Genomic DNA, 14211 nt, shown 5'->3' on the forward strand with positions numbered 1-14211 from the left:
TGTGAGATATTACCTCAAAATACATTGATTTAAAACAGCTGTAATATAATGTGTAATGGTACAGCATTTACCTAACATGTGTCAGTCTCTGGCTTTGCTCCCCATTAGCTCACACACGCACAAATATAGAGCAAAATGTATGGTACATTCACACCTGTATGTGCACACATACACACAAGAAAATAGAGAAATAGATTTGGTTGTCAAAGAATATACATGGGCTCGACCTAAGCCTTCCCATACATATGTAGCAGATGTGCACCTTGGTATTCATGTGGAGTTCGGGCTGTCCCAAAAGCTGTTGCCTGTATGTGGGATGTGTTCTACTAGCTGGGCTGCCTTGTTTAGCCTCAGTGGAGGAGGGTGCACCTAGTCACATGGAAACTTGAAGGGTCAGTGTTGGGGAAAAGGGGATATCCAGGTGGACCCCACCCTCTCAGAGGAGAAGGGGAGGAAGCATGAGGGAGATACTGTGGGAGGGGGTAACCAAGAGGGGTTCAGTGAGTGGAATATAAAGTGACAAATAAAAAACAACAATAATAAAAATAATTTAAAAGATTTGGTTGTATAAAAATTAAGAACTAGTACACAGAAGACATTTAAAAAAATAAAAAAGAGGCCAAGCACAGTAACACACACCTGTAATCCCTATATTTAGGAGGTAGAGACTGGAAGATCCAGAACTTAGGTCTAGCCTTTCCAACTATACTAAGTTTGAGGCTAGCCTGGGATACAAGAGACTATCTCTTAGAAAAAGAAAACGAAAGGGGGAGAAGAAAAATACTAGTTGCATATTAAAAGATGATAGTTGTAAATTATAAATATTATAAATCATTTGAACCTACTAAAATATATAAATATCTCAACAAAAAAAAACAACAAATAGGAAAAAGAACTGTGTTTGACACAGGGAGTACATAAACCTCCCCCAAAAACATTTGAAAATAAAGCTCAGTCTCATTAGGAGAGATTTTAATGAGACTACAAAATATGAGCATTTACAGTACCTATATTCACCAAAATTAGAAGAAAGTTTGGTGAGGCCGAGTGCCAGAGGCTGCAAGTCATAGGTATTGATGACGTGTTCTATTTTAGAAAGCAAACTGACATTTTCTTATAATATTCAACATCTATATTCTCTTTCATCTAGCGGTTTTGTGTAATATACCTCTTGGAGAAACTTGCATGTGTTAACAAAACATTAGACATGGCTCAAATGTTAACTAATGGGAAAGGAAATGCACAAAGTATAATGAACACTTACAGTACAATTAGTTCATGACAATGAAAAACAAACACCCAAACAGCATGTGCAACAATACAGACGAGTCTTTAGAGAAGCGCTGTGTGATGCCTGGTGAGGCATGTCCTGTGGTCGACTAAGCAGAGGCACAGCCAGCCTTTACTCACAGACTCAGGAGCACCTACATCTTCGGAGTGGCTGACTCTCTGCAGGGAGGAACTGGCAACACCAAGCGGCTGCAGAATCTGGACTCATTATGAGTGCAGATGCACGGTACCAATGTAGCCAGGGCTTCTGTGAAAACCCAGCCCTGCCGTTTGACGAGCTCACTACACACTTGGGTCAAGCTACTTCTGCTGTTCTCATACACACTGTTTGCACTTTAATATGTGTGCAGTGACTTTATTAACAAGTCAGAGGACAAATCATTACTGCATATATTATAATGAATTAAAGAATAATTTTTGGTAAAAATTTCATGACTAAAAAAATAAGTGTAACAGGACAATAATTTTTGAATTGGCAAAATAAAATCCATCAATTAGTATATGCTCTAAAATATTAACTCAAATAATTTATTTAGACTATGTAAAAGCCTAACTATAACATCTTTTGTGAGAGGGTTAGTTAAAATATTAGGAAAAAAGATACCTTTTCTTAAACACGGATATCGGAATAATTTTACAACTCCATAGTCATCAGCTGTAACTAAAACCTGGCCAACATAATTTCCGTCTACTGAGTTTATATCATTGATATCAGAATACTTGGGCCAAATTCCATTGACTTCAAGGCCTGAAACACACGTCCATGAAGCCCAGTGAATGCCTTTCATTTCTTCTTTGCCTGTCACTTCCTTTCCTCCTAAAAGTACAAGAGTCTTCAGTTAAGAAATTACTTTGATTTTTTTCATTCAAATGTAAATTTTTACCTTACACCTAAGTTAAAGAAGAATACACAAACAGACAGGTAAGTGTGGATTAGAAGAGAAAACAAAATTAACAAATTTTAAATGCTATTAACATTAAGAGAGTGTGAACATAATTAATTCAGCAGGCTCATTCATATGGGAAACAGCTGAAACTCATTAAATTCATGATATAGATTAATGACGTGGGTGAGGTATAAGAAAAGCAAAGGATGTCTTTCTTCAGAGGTCTTTAGGTGCTTGGTTCTGAGGAAGCTAAGGCTGCTGCACTGGGGCAGTGAGGCCCTCCCTCCCCTCCGGCAACTCCTAGCCTGAGCTCGCCTTCCTCTACAAGGCCCTCATCCTCAGGACAACACTGAGAAGACAGACTGCTCCCTGTACAGCTGCTGCTTCACCAGAGGACAGTGTAGAAGCCAAGAAGGAATCTAAGGTGTCTATCGGTGGCATGGACTTTTGTCTTCTTTTTAATGTGTTCAATAAACACCCAAAGAAGGAAGGGAAGGAGGAAAGGAGGGATGGAGGGAGGGATACAATAAGGGAGGGAAGGCTTGAGAGAGAAAGAGGTGTGGAAGGGAAGAAGGGGAGGACAGAGAGGCAAGAAGGAAGGGAAGAAAGAAAGGGCAAATGCTCTAACAAAGGCAAATCAGGGATTAAAAAAGAAATGCAAGATATATCGTTGGAGGGAAACAATAAAAAAGAACTAAAAGGAAATGATCAGTGGATGATAATACAGCCATGCTAGGTAAGAGGACTCTAAGATTCAGTAAGTCTTCATAATAATCACCAATGAAAAGCTTAGGGGGCAATATAGGGACTGTCTACGCAAGTAGTCCTATTAAATAAGTTCTTATAAGAGTGATTAATTTACAAAGCACCACATCAGATAGAGGTGTGGAAGGTCATTTTGAGAGGGGTGAAGTTTTAATTGAGAAGGGTTTAGACCACTGGTTTCCAAGAGCTGGGAGGAGCACTGTGATGGAAAGATGTCCAGGACACTAAGTTCCAGTTGTGTAGAATGAGTTCTGAGTGTCCTTTCTGAATGCACAGCACAGTAACTGTTATTACTCATACTGTATTACTCATGGTGTGCTTAAAAACTGCTAAGAAAGATCTTGAATGTTTCTACTTCACATGAAAATCAAAATAACTATTTTAGGTGACAATATAATAGGTATGCGAATTGGTGTGATTGTGATAATTATTTTATAATGTCCAATATATGTACATAAAAACATTACAAAAGGCTGGGTATATGGCACTTGTCTTTAATCTCAACACTAAATTTAAGGCCAGCATAGTCTACATAGTCAGTTCTAGTCTAGCCAGAAGACATAATGAGACCCTATCTCAAATTCAAAAATATATCACATTGCATATTTTAAACATAGGATTTTGATATCAATTATAACTCAATAATCTGGTGGGCAGAACTCTGAAGATATTTATCTTATGGAAAAGACCATGGGGCCTGAAATAGCTCAGATTATTCTACCTATAAGCAAATATAATTTACAACTTACTGCTAGTGGAAACTGAAATGCTACAGGCATTCAACGTCTCTGATCTATATGCACTGTGCTAGGAATGTTTACCTGGCATCCTGTAGAGAAGCCGCTTCCCACTGCCGTCGTTTGTCTGTAAGAACCTACTGTCTGAAGACCAGTCCAGGTGAGTGATGAAGCTAATGGAACCGGCACATTCACCGACCTTTTTGTAACGCTGGGCAACTCCATAGATGTCAACTGAGCTGTCATTGCAGCCAACAGCAAGGTAAGTGCCATCTGGTGAGTATTTTAGCTCATGGATGGCTTCTTTCCTGTCTTTGATATGTACAACTTCAGTCATATCTCTGTAAAACGATAAAAGACTGTCTGAGCAAAAGTCATTAAAGAACTGTTTAAAATTTCTCCAAATACAGAGGTTCCGTCAAGTACGTACAGACGGCAGCATACATGTAAGTAAGGTAAGCAGTGTCTGCTGAGCAGACATAAACAGAAAATATGAATGCTGCGGTACATGGTGACAGAGCACTTGCCCAGCACGAAGTCCTGGATTTAAACACCAGCACTGAAAAAAAATAGAAGATAAAAATGCTAAACCTCAGTGCATAAATAACTTCACCTTTGAGTTCCCTACAGCTCCCTACTAAATTTCTGTATTCAGATAATAGAAAACTTAGCCGTATTTTTTAGTGATAAAAGTTCTTTGTAAATGCTGAATTTGTGAAACAGTCTTAAACAGCATCATTTTCAAACATGTTTCACAATGAGCAAATGTGCAAAGTAACATTTGGGAAATTAACAAGTATGAAAGAATGCAGCACTTTGGCAATATACGTCGGTATCTCTCTTTGTATAACTAGCTTTATAAATCTAGGTTGTTTTTATTCATTTTTCCCCACTAGTGAATTTTATTGCAAATGTTCCCCTTTCTTGGCAACCTCATTATATAGCCCAGGCTGGCCTCAAACTTCAATCCTTCTGCTTCGGCCTCCCAAGCACTTGAATTACAGCATACACTCCCATGCTCAACTTATTTTTAGAAAACAGAGGAGTTCAGCCATTTTTTTCTAGGATGCTTTAAAATGAACTTCCAAAATAGCATGGGTATTGGTAACAGGCCTAAAAATGGATGAACACTCAAGTTTAACACAACTGAGTTTTCAACCTTTCAGCACTAGAAGGAGTAGGGGGGACAGAGATGCAGGGAAGATGGGCATTGAATGGAGAGCTGAGCGTTTCTCGTGGCAGCTGTCTATGCGAGCTCTGCATCCGTCATTCGGAATGCTTCAGTTTGGCAATCTCAGAAGTAGAAGCATGTTTCCCGGTTTTTTTTTTTTTTTTTTAATTTTCTAAATGTAGGTTAGAGACAATGTTCAAATTCTTTTAATAGCAGCGAACACTTATGCGGCTTTAGTACTAAGAAATCAAACTTAAGTTGACCTTGCATGAAAGACACATAGAACAACTATGATAATATATGCTAATTGCTCAAAAGGAGTATGTGGAAAGTGCAAGGAAGACTGAAATGTGGGCTAAGACTGGATTGAAAGCAGAAAGATGCCATACAGGGGAAATCTGTGAGCTTAAGGCATGAGGCACATGCTAAGTCTGAGGAGGCGAGACGGTTCTTTAGGAATAAGACACAGTACAAACAAGTATGGAAGCGTGTGGTGGGTGGTCTGTCTGAAGAATCGTGGACACTATGCTGTGGATACAGGATGGCAGACAGCATAATGTGGACACAGAAATGAGTGGGAAAACGACATTAACAATAAAGTAAGACAGAGTGAAGGCAAAGAGAGAGGCAGAAAGAGTCCAGGATTGCACAGTGCAGTTTTGGGAATGACTGACTGAAGTATCCAACAAACAAGCTTAAGTTCATCCTCACAATCTGGGCGAGAAAAAGGGGGAAATGACATGCGAGAAAGTTCATCTTTGGGCTGGAGAGATGGCTCAGTGATTAAGAGATCCGACTGCTCTTCCAGAGGTCCTGAGTTCAATTCCCAGCAACCACATGGTGGCTCACAACCATCTGTAATGTGATCTGATGCCCTCTTCTGGTGTGTCTGAAGACAGCGACAGTGTATTATATACATGAAATAAATAAATCTTTTAAAAAAAGAAAGTTTATCTTGCCAATGTCAAGGAGTCAGGTACTTTCCCAGTGCCAAGATCTGATTGAAAGCTATAAATAACTCCAGAGGCTTTATCTACCTGTGATATGCTGGGGACTATGAAGGAAATGCCAATTCAGGCATTTGTTATCAATATCAGTTCTGAGTCAAGATGGCTGCAGTTATATGAAGCTGAATCCACACAGAAAGATCAAAAGTTTCAGAGACAATGGTAGTGTCATAATGATGTAAACATATTTAATGGCACATTTACACTTATTAAAATCAAATACGAAAATATATAAAAACAAATTTAAAAAAAATTACTACTCAACCTACTGTTATTTTTTCACACTGGGAATCAAACACAGAGCTTTGTACATACTGGGCAAGCACCCTAATATATAACTATGGCCTAATAGTTACTAAGTTAAGTAGGATGGTCTTGAACACACTCAAGCCTGGGGAGAATTTCAATTCATAATCTTCCTGCGTCAGCTTCCCTAATAATTAGGATTACAAGTGAGGAAATTTTGTATAGTGTACAGGAAACAGACGTGAGAGCTGGACACTGCACACCACATCAAGGACTACCAACTTCAGCCTACGCAGCAGAAAGCCATCAGAAAGAGAACGAATGCAAACAAACGAGACGGACGAGAAACCTCTAGAACAAAGCTGGAAGGGAGCTGGAATCCTCTCCCTCCTGTAGCTTCCACTGTGCCAGGGGTGCTCTGCAGGTTGCTGAAGGAGAAAAGGCATCAGTGGAGGGCACAGAGGGCTCTGCCCACCCTGCTGAACTACTGGCTATTGATGTATGTTGGGAGAGAGGGAGCTGTGCTCAGTTATGTAACCACTACTGGCCCCATTGGGCTCTAGCAGTGTTCCAAACTCATGGTCACGGAGAAAGCCCTGGTTACTCTCACTGGTCAGAAAACAAAGTGAAATGCTATGAGTTTGGAAACGAGACTTATAGAGATGAGGAAGGCTTGATGGAGGTGGGAGGAAGCTAGAACAGGTAGGAAACGAGAGTAAGCAGAATTCATTTACATGTGTATGAACTTGTCAAAGTACAGATTTAATAAGACAGCATGGATCAGTCACAGCAGTGTGGATGATCTTGAGATGGTAAGGAGGGCTGTTCCACTTTCTATTCCACTGCTCAAGTGGAGATGAAAAAGCCTACAGAAGAGTACCAGTAAAGCTGGACGGAGGAAATTAACTTGACAGCTTCTGTGGAAGTGACTCTTAAACAAGAGAGGCAAAGTAAGAATGAATAAATTATTTCTGGCCAGGGCAACTGAGTGAAGGATTATTGAGCTGGAGAAGAAGGATTCCATAAGCACTGCTTTTTGAGTATGTTGTGGCTCTACCGTACTGCTTCTTAATGACTGCCCAGGATAGAATCAATGTATCTGCCTATAATCCAGTATCAAGTAGCAAATGGCTTGAACAGATTCTTCCTTTGTTTGTTCAAGACAAGATCTCCCTATGTAGCCTTGGCTGGCCTGGAACTCATTAGGCAGCCCAGACTGGCTTCAAACCTAGCAATTCGACTGCCTCTGTTTCCTGACCACTGGGATTAACGGCATGTGCCACTGTGCCTAACCTTTTATAAATTTCTTAAGCATTTATTAATTACACAAATAAAATGACATAGGCATTTTGTCAAAGCATAAAGAACAAGTAAGCACCCTGGTCAGTCACTTCTCGGAGCCCTGAGGTTGCTTAACAAAGGATCAGGACTGAAAGCAACCCTCCCAGCAGGAGGAAGGGTGTCAGGCAGTCACTCACAGCTTAGCCAGCACTATATTAAGCAGATTCTCTCTCTCTCTCTCTCTCTCTCTCTCTCTCTCTCTCTCTCTCTCTCTGTCTCTGTCTGTCTGTCTCTCTCTCTCTCTGTCTGTCTCTCTCTCATATTTTTAAAGAATTTTTTTTTTTATTTTATGTATGTGAATACACTGTAGCTTCAGACACCAGAAGAAGGCATTGGATCCCATGGTTGTGAGCCACCATGTGGTTGCTAGGAATTTAACTCAGGACCTCTGGAAGAGTAGTCAATGCTCTTAACCGCTGAGCCATCTCTCCAGCCCCCAGCATTCTCTTCTTAAATAAAAGATTTTTGATGTATATGTGTGTGTGCTTGCTTGAGGTTATATGCACTACATTTGTGAAGGAGCATACAGAAGACAGAATACCAAGTCAAACATGAGTTCTGGGACCCAACCCAGTTCCTCTGCAAGAACAGTTAACTCTCTTCATCACTAAACCATCTCTCCAACCTCTTTGCTAAGCATTCTTTTTTTTTTTTTAAGATTTATTCATTTTATTTATATGAGTACACTGTAGCTTCAGACACACCAGAAGAGAACATCAGATCTCATTACAGATGATTGTGAGCCACCATGTGGTTGCTGGGAAATGAACTCAGGACCTCTGGAAGAGCAGTCAGTGTTCTTAACCACTGAGCCATCTCTCCAGCCCTTGCTAAGCATTCTTAATGCCCCAAGATAAAAGTTCTTGAGTTTAATTGTCCAACAAAACTATTTTTATAAGTATATTAATTTAATGAAACTAAAATTTGGAGCACATATAAAAGAAGAGGGAAAGAAAGGATAGGTGGTCAAGAAAAATGAGTACTATACACACTAACAAAACAAGAATCACTGTTTCTGCTCCCACTCTAAATGCATACCTCACTCTAAGGACAGTGAATGACCCATCCTTCATCCCAAGGGCAAGATGGATTCCATCTACATTTACAGCAGCACATCGGATTGGTTCTTCCATATTACATCTTGCTATTAAAGCATGATCTACGAGGCTCCAAATCCTGTACAATTTAATTCAAAAATAAAAGTAATTAATGTATACTGTAAAATAATCTCTGTAAGAATATTTCAGTTAAAATAATCTGGGTTAAAGAAAGACATTTGCCTCTATGAAAACAGGAATGTTATTCATGATTAAAATGAAATAGTATCAGATTAAAAAAAATAATACAGCAGGGATGGAAAGATGGCTCCAAAGATAAAACTGCTTGCAGCTCAATCACCAAAACCCTTAACAGAAGGAGAGAACCAGCATCTCAGAGCAGTTCTGACCTCCATACACATCATGGCGTCCATGAGCCCACACTCCCACTCTCACACACAAAGGCAGAAACAGGTTGTTTTTTTAAATATGAAAACATACTGACATCACAATGACTCAATTGTTAATCTGAAATAGGTTAGGAATTTCTACCCTACTAAAACAAGAGCTACTTCCTTATTAGATATGTAAGTTTGGGCATGTCATTATCCCAGCATTGCAGAGGTAGAGGCAGGCAGAACTCTGAGTTGGTGGCCAGCCTGATCTACAAAGCAAGTTTCAGGTCAGCCAGAGTTATATAGTGAGAACCTGTCTCAAAAAAAATTATCTATGTAGGCATTCAAATAGAATATTCAACTATTCAAATGCAGCTACTATTCCAGACTATAACATTAAAAATTAGTAAGATAACTAGAAATGGCCTATCATTTGAAAAACAAGGATTATTATTTCAAGTAACTTAAAAAATTCAAATAAGTTATAATAAAACTTCACACCAAAACTTGTGAACTTTGAGAGCTAGAAAGATGTCTCAGCAGTTAGAAGACAATATAGGTTTCTCAGAGGAGCTGAGTTAAGGTACCAGCACACACACAGGTAGCTTGTAACCAGTTGCAACTTCAGCTCCAAGGGATCTAAAACCCTCTTATCACCTCCAATGGATACTTAATACACACGTAGCATACACATGCACAAATAAACAAACAAACAAACAAACCATCCCCATGTTAATACAGCGATGAAACTCAGGGACTAGAGCAGAAACATGTAGGGACTATTTAGCTACATATGTTTTAAAACAAAAGCTATAATTTAATGAATAAGCATCTGTTTCAAAAAGTTAGAAAAAGATCAGAGAAGAGAAATAGATTTTTTTACAATGATCCTATATGTGTTGTCTTTTTAAAAACTTAAAACTGTTTTATAGAAAAGTATTTTTGTGTACTAATTTTATATTCATGTATATTCAAGATACTTTCTGATTTAAGTTTATCTTTTATTTGTGTACATGTGTTTGAGCTCATGCACACAGGTATCAGAGGAAGTCAAGAGACACCTTCAGACAGTTAGCTGTGAGCTGCCCAGTGTGGCTGCTGGGCACTAAATTCTCAGTCCACTGAAAGAACAGCATGCATTCGTAACCACCGAGCTATCTCCCCGTTCCATTACTTCCCTCTTAATCCCATAAGTTTATCTGCATTTTCTTCGGATGTGTCTACTTGTGTGTGTATTTTGTATTGTCTACATGTGAAAGGTTTTTTTCCTTTCTCATTACTCTCTGGCCCAATCACCTCTGTTTGGTCATTCTGTGCTGATGCATCCTGTCTTTCCAGCCCACAAAGTTCCAATGCTGCAACATTAACTGCTGCATTTGCTGAAGATTTCTTGTTCTGTACCACAAGTGTCAGCAAACAGATCCCCTGGGACAAATCCTGGGACAAAAACATGGCTGCATGTTTTTGTAGACTGAGAACTTAGGATGAATTTTACAAAATGTAATTGTTGGAAACCATAAAGGTATAAAACACAATATACAAGGTTGAGCTTTCATGTCTATAGAGTTTTATAGGAACACAGACATACTCATTTGCTTACACATTGCCTACAGCTTGCATATGTCACAGAGGTAAATTTTAGAACGAATTTTACATTTATTGATTTGTGGTATATGTACAAATGCCTGAGCACACGGCAGGTCAGAGGCATTCACACACACTGATGGTATACAATCACAGATACATTCACAGATACAAATCACGCCAAGTATTCGTTCTTATGGTCTGAATTTGAGATTTTGTGGCACTTTATTTTGTTTACCTAAGAAATGCTTTACTTACCTGACTGAACGATCATCACTTCCCGTCACAGCCAAGGGCTTAGTAGGGTGAACAGCAAGCGCCCAAAGTTCACCTTCGCAATGTCCTTGCATAAGTAGGAAAGGTTTATTTCTTTCATGCACAACAATTTCAAAAATTTCACTGTCCTGTGTTCCCACTAAAATGTGGTCACCTCGCCAACAAACACTCCTCACAGATAAACCTGGTAAAAAGCACATTAGTTCCAATATTGTACTTAACATCAGTGCTACAGTAATAAAATACAAACTTAATTGGAAATAAATCTTTGTATCTCTTAGATCTTAGTTGTAAGAGTACAAAAGTCTGAATATACTCCCATTGTCTTCAATGGTTTGTCTTCGTTGCCATATGGAACAATAAATTCTTTTTTCATATACATAATTTCTACCCATCCTTTAGCTACACTTTTCCCTTCTCTGCTAGATAATTCTGAGAGTCACACTATGTTTGTAGCCAAGGTCTCAGAAGCACATACAATGGTGAGTGCTCAGGACGTGCCTTTAAAGATGTGTCTTTTCATTCTTTCTTTTTTTTTTTTCCTATAACAACCTGACTTCTCACTGTATTTAATTTCTTAAATCTGTTCAATATATTTAAGGAAAGAGAATTCATTTTTACTTTATCTGCATTTTCCACAGTTCCTGTTGGCCCTTATGAGAAAACATTCCCATTTTTTATTTATACAATATTGCCAATATAAAGACACCATATACCTCATAATACTCTCTTGAAAATAAAATACAAATGAGTAACATTGTTTTTGTAAGCTTCAAAATAATGCTCATCAAAAACTAATGAAAACAGAGCAGCAGCTGACATCTAAAAGCTTGTCACATACTGAATATCCTAAATAATTCACATGTATTAATTTACCTAATAGTAGGAGATATTTGTAGTGATCTTAATTTACAGATAAAGCTAAACAATCAGACCAGAGATACATCTCTCTCCAGTAACACAAATATAGCTTAAATATATTATATATTGTATTGCTTCCAATATTAGACTTATAATCCAATGACATTAGTGACTAATAATTACTAATATGTTACACTGAGAACCTATTTTATTATGTATATTTTTAAATCCCATAATTGCTGAAAAAGTAAGTTTTGAATAAAGGAAAAATGACTTAAATCATTATTGACAAAAGTTTACCAATTTCCAATATATTTTATTTGCATGGTTATTTGACAAATGGTTCTATTTTAGCATTATAATAGTAGAATATTTTCAAAATCCACAGTTTGAAAGAGTAAATGTCTACCGAATGTTTCTGTAGATTTTATAACAGGCATAGATATACAAAAGGATCTTTGTCACAAGAGCACAAACTATCAGCAAAAGTCTTCCAGATGGAACATATAGAAAACATGTGTGTGCACTAAAAGACAACCCTTAGGCTTATTTACACTTTGTTTACATAACTCATTCATGTTATTATTACCTTTGTATCCCTGTTCTGTTTCCCTGAGATCAATCACAGTAATTGGTTTAAAAGTTAAATCCCAAAGACGAATACAGCCATCTCTGCCACCAGTAGCAAAGCCTTCTTCACAAGCATTCATACTAAAAATCCCTGCCTAGGTGAAGGGAGAAAATGATTTAAAAACATCTACTAAAGGCAAAAATCAACTCATCAGTATGTTCTTATAAAAATAAATAAATAAACCATAAAACACGCCAAAAAATCAAAATATATTATTGCAAGTCAATTGGAGCAGTATTTAATAATATGTACATAACACAAAAGAAACTTTAGATAGTATATTGTATGTAAAATTGTATATAAAATTCTAAAAGGCAAAACTCTAAATGTAATAAATAAATGCAAAAAACCATAATGCTCACGTGATTTTGTGCTACAAGACCTTTTCATACATGATAAAGACAACTATAAACCATAAAGGAAAGACATTTTTGTGTGTAAGTGCAGTACAAGGGACTGGACATAGGAATCTACAATGCTAGGCCAGCATTCTACCCCTGAGCCACCTCCCTGGCCTTTAACTGCAATCTATATACTGAAAAGGTATACATCGCTCATATATACATGAACCAAAAACTCCATACAACCAACCAAAGAAAAATAAAAGGCAAAAAGGATAATTAATAAAAAAGATAATTCAGAGAAGTTATTAACATTTTTCTTCCAGATAATAAGCAAAAATTTATAATACTTCACATTCTATACTGGAAAATGTTACAGCAAAACTAGTGTTTTAATGTATTAAAGGATAAAATATGTATTGTCACACATTTTGTGAAAAAAATACTGCTGTTTTTGTTTCCAGACATTTTGCACAGAGCAAGTCACTCCTAAATGGTTCTTTAGAACGGCAGCACTTTCCACTTGAGACTCTCTCCTAACCCATTACACACTGTCGGAGCAGGGACAATTCAACTGCTAAAAAACTTGAATTTAAAACCACATGAAATTCTCAACAATATATTTTTGTGAGTTAATTACACGAAAATCTCATGACTTAAGAAAAAAATCCAGGGACTAGAGAGATGGCACAGTCATTAAGATCGTTGGCTGTTCTTCCAGAGGACCTGGATTCAATTCCTATCACCTATGTGGAAGCTCACACTGATGTGTAACTCCAGTTGCAGGGATCCTACACCTTCTTATGCCCTCCAAAGGTACCGGGCACACACATGGTGCACAGATACACATACAAGCAAAAACACCCATATGCACAAAGTAAATAATCATTTAACCAACCAAAAAATTAAATCCCTTCTCCCTTGGCTTAATGAGTCTATTTTTTTCCCCTACATGTTCCCATATTGCCTACTGGTTAAGTTGGCCTTAACAACACTAGCTTTATTTTACTAAAGCTAGTCTAGAAAATTCTAGACTAAAGTCAATAAGCTTTACTCAGCATTATTCTAAAAAAAAAATACACTGTTATAACAACGGTTTTAACAAGATGATAATATATTAATTTAATATATATGTATGAGTCTAATTGCAGTTTTTCATTGAAATCTAAAAAATAAACAGAATAACATTTTTTAAAATGTTACTTTTTAAATAACATTGTAAAACTGAACTGACTAGAAACAGGCTATATTAGATAGCTTGTTTTTAAAAAGTTAAGTAGTAAACAGCTAAAAGTATTTAAATTATTCAAATATACTTACAGTATGGGCTCCTTGTATTGTTCGTATAAGATTGATTCCTTTCCAAACATATATATCCCCATTGAGTGCACCAGAATATGTTAATTCATCCCGAGCACAGGCCAGGCACAATATTGTCTGAAGATCACCTGTTTTACCAAAAACTCCTCGTTTTGGGGTCAGAGCATTTCCACACAAACTCCAGAACTAAAACGTATACATTATAAGCATATTATCAAATAATGCTTATAAAACCAAGTCATATATCTTCAATATTTCAATACTATAGTATGGTAACAGACTAGAAATTACCTAAGTAGCTGTCTTTAGATAAAATAGCATT

General features: G+C 37.3%; 1 protein-coding gene across 1 annotated transcript in view; it reads right to left on the bottom strand.

Moving 5' to 3' along the window:
• EML5 (EMAP like 5) overlaps positions 1-14211 on the bottom strand; it is a gene marked incomplete at both ends in the record, with an annotated part of 117511 nt that overhangs the window by 76871 nt on the left and 26429 nt on the right. The window contains 6 exons of the mRNA XM_080932406.1: positions 1895-2107; positions 3764-4020; positions 8483-8620; positions 10719-10920; positions 12187-12322; positions 13890-14075. Coding sequence (XP_080788532.1) covers positions 1895-2107; positions 3764-4020; positions 8483-8620; positions 10719-10920; positions 12187-12322; positions 13890-14075 — 1132 coding nt within the window. The remainder of the gene's footprint in view (positions 1-1894; positions 2108-3763; positions 4021-8482; positions 8621-10718; positions 10921-12186; positions 12323-13889; positions 14076-14211) is intronic.

The sequence above is a fragment of the Micromys minutus genome, assembly GCF_963924665.1.
Source record: "Micromys minutus genome assembly, chromosome: 1".
Taxonomy (NCBI): domain Eukaryota; kingdom Metazoa; phylum Chordata; class Mammalia; order Rodentia; family Muridae; genus Micromys; species Micromys minutus.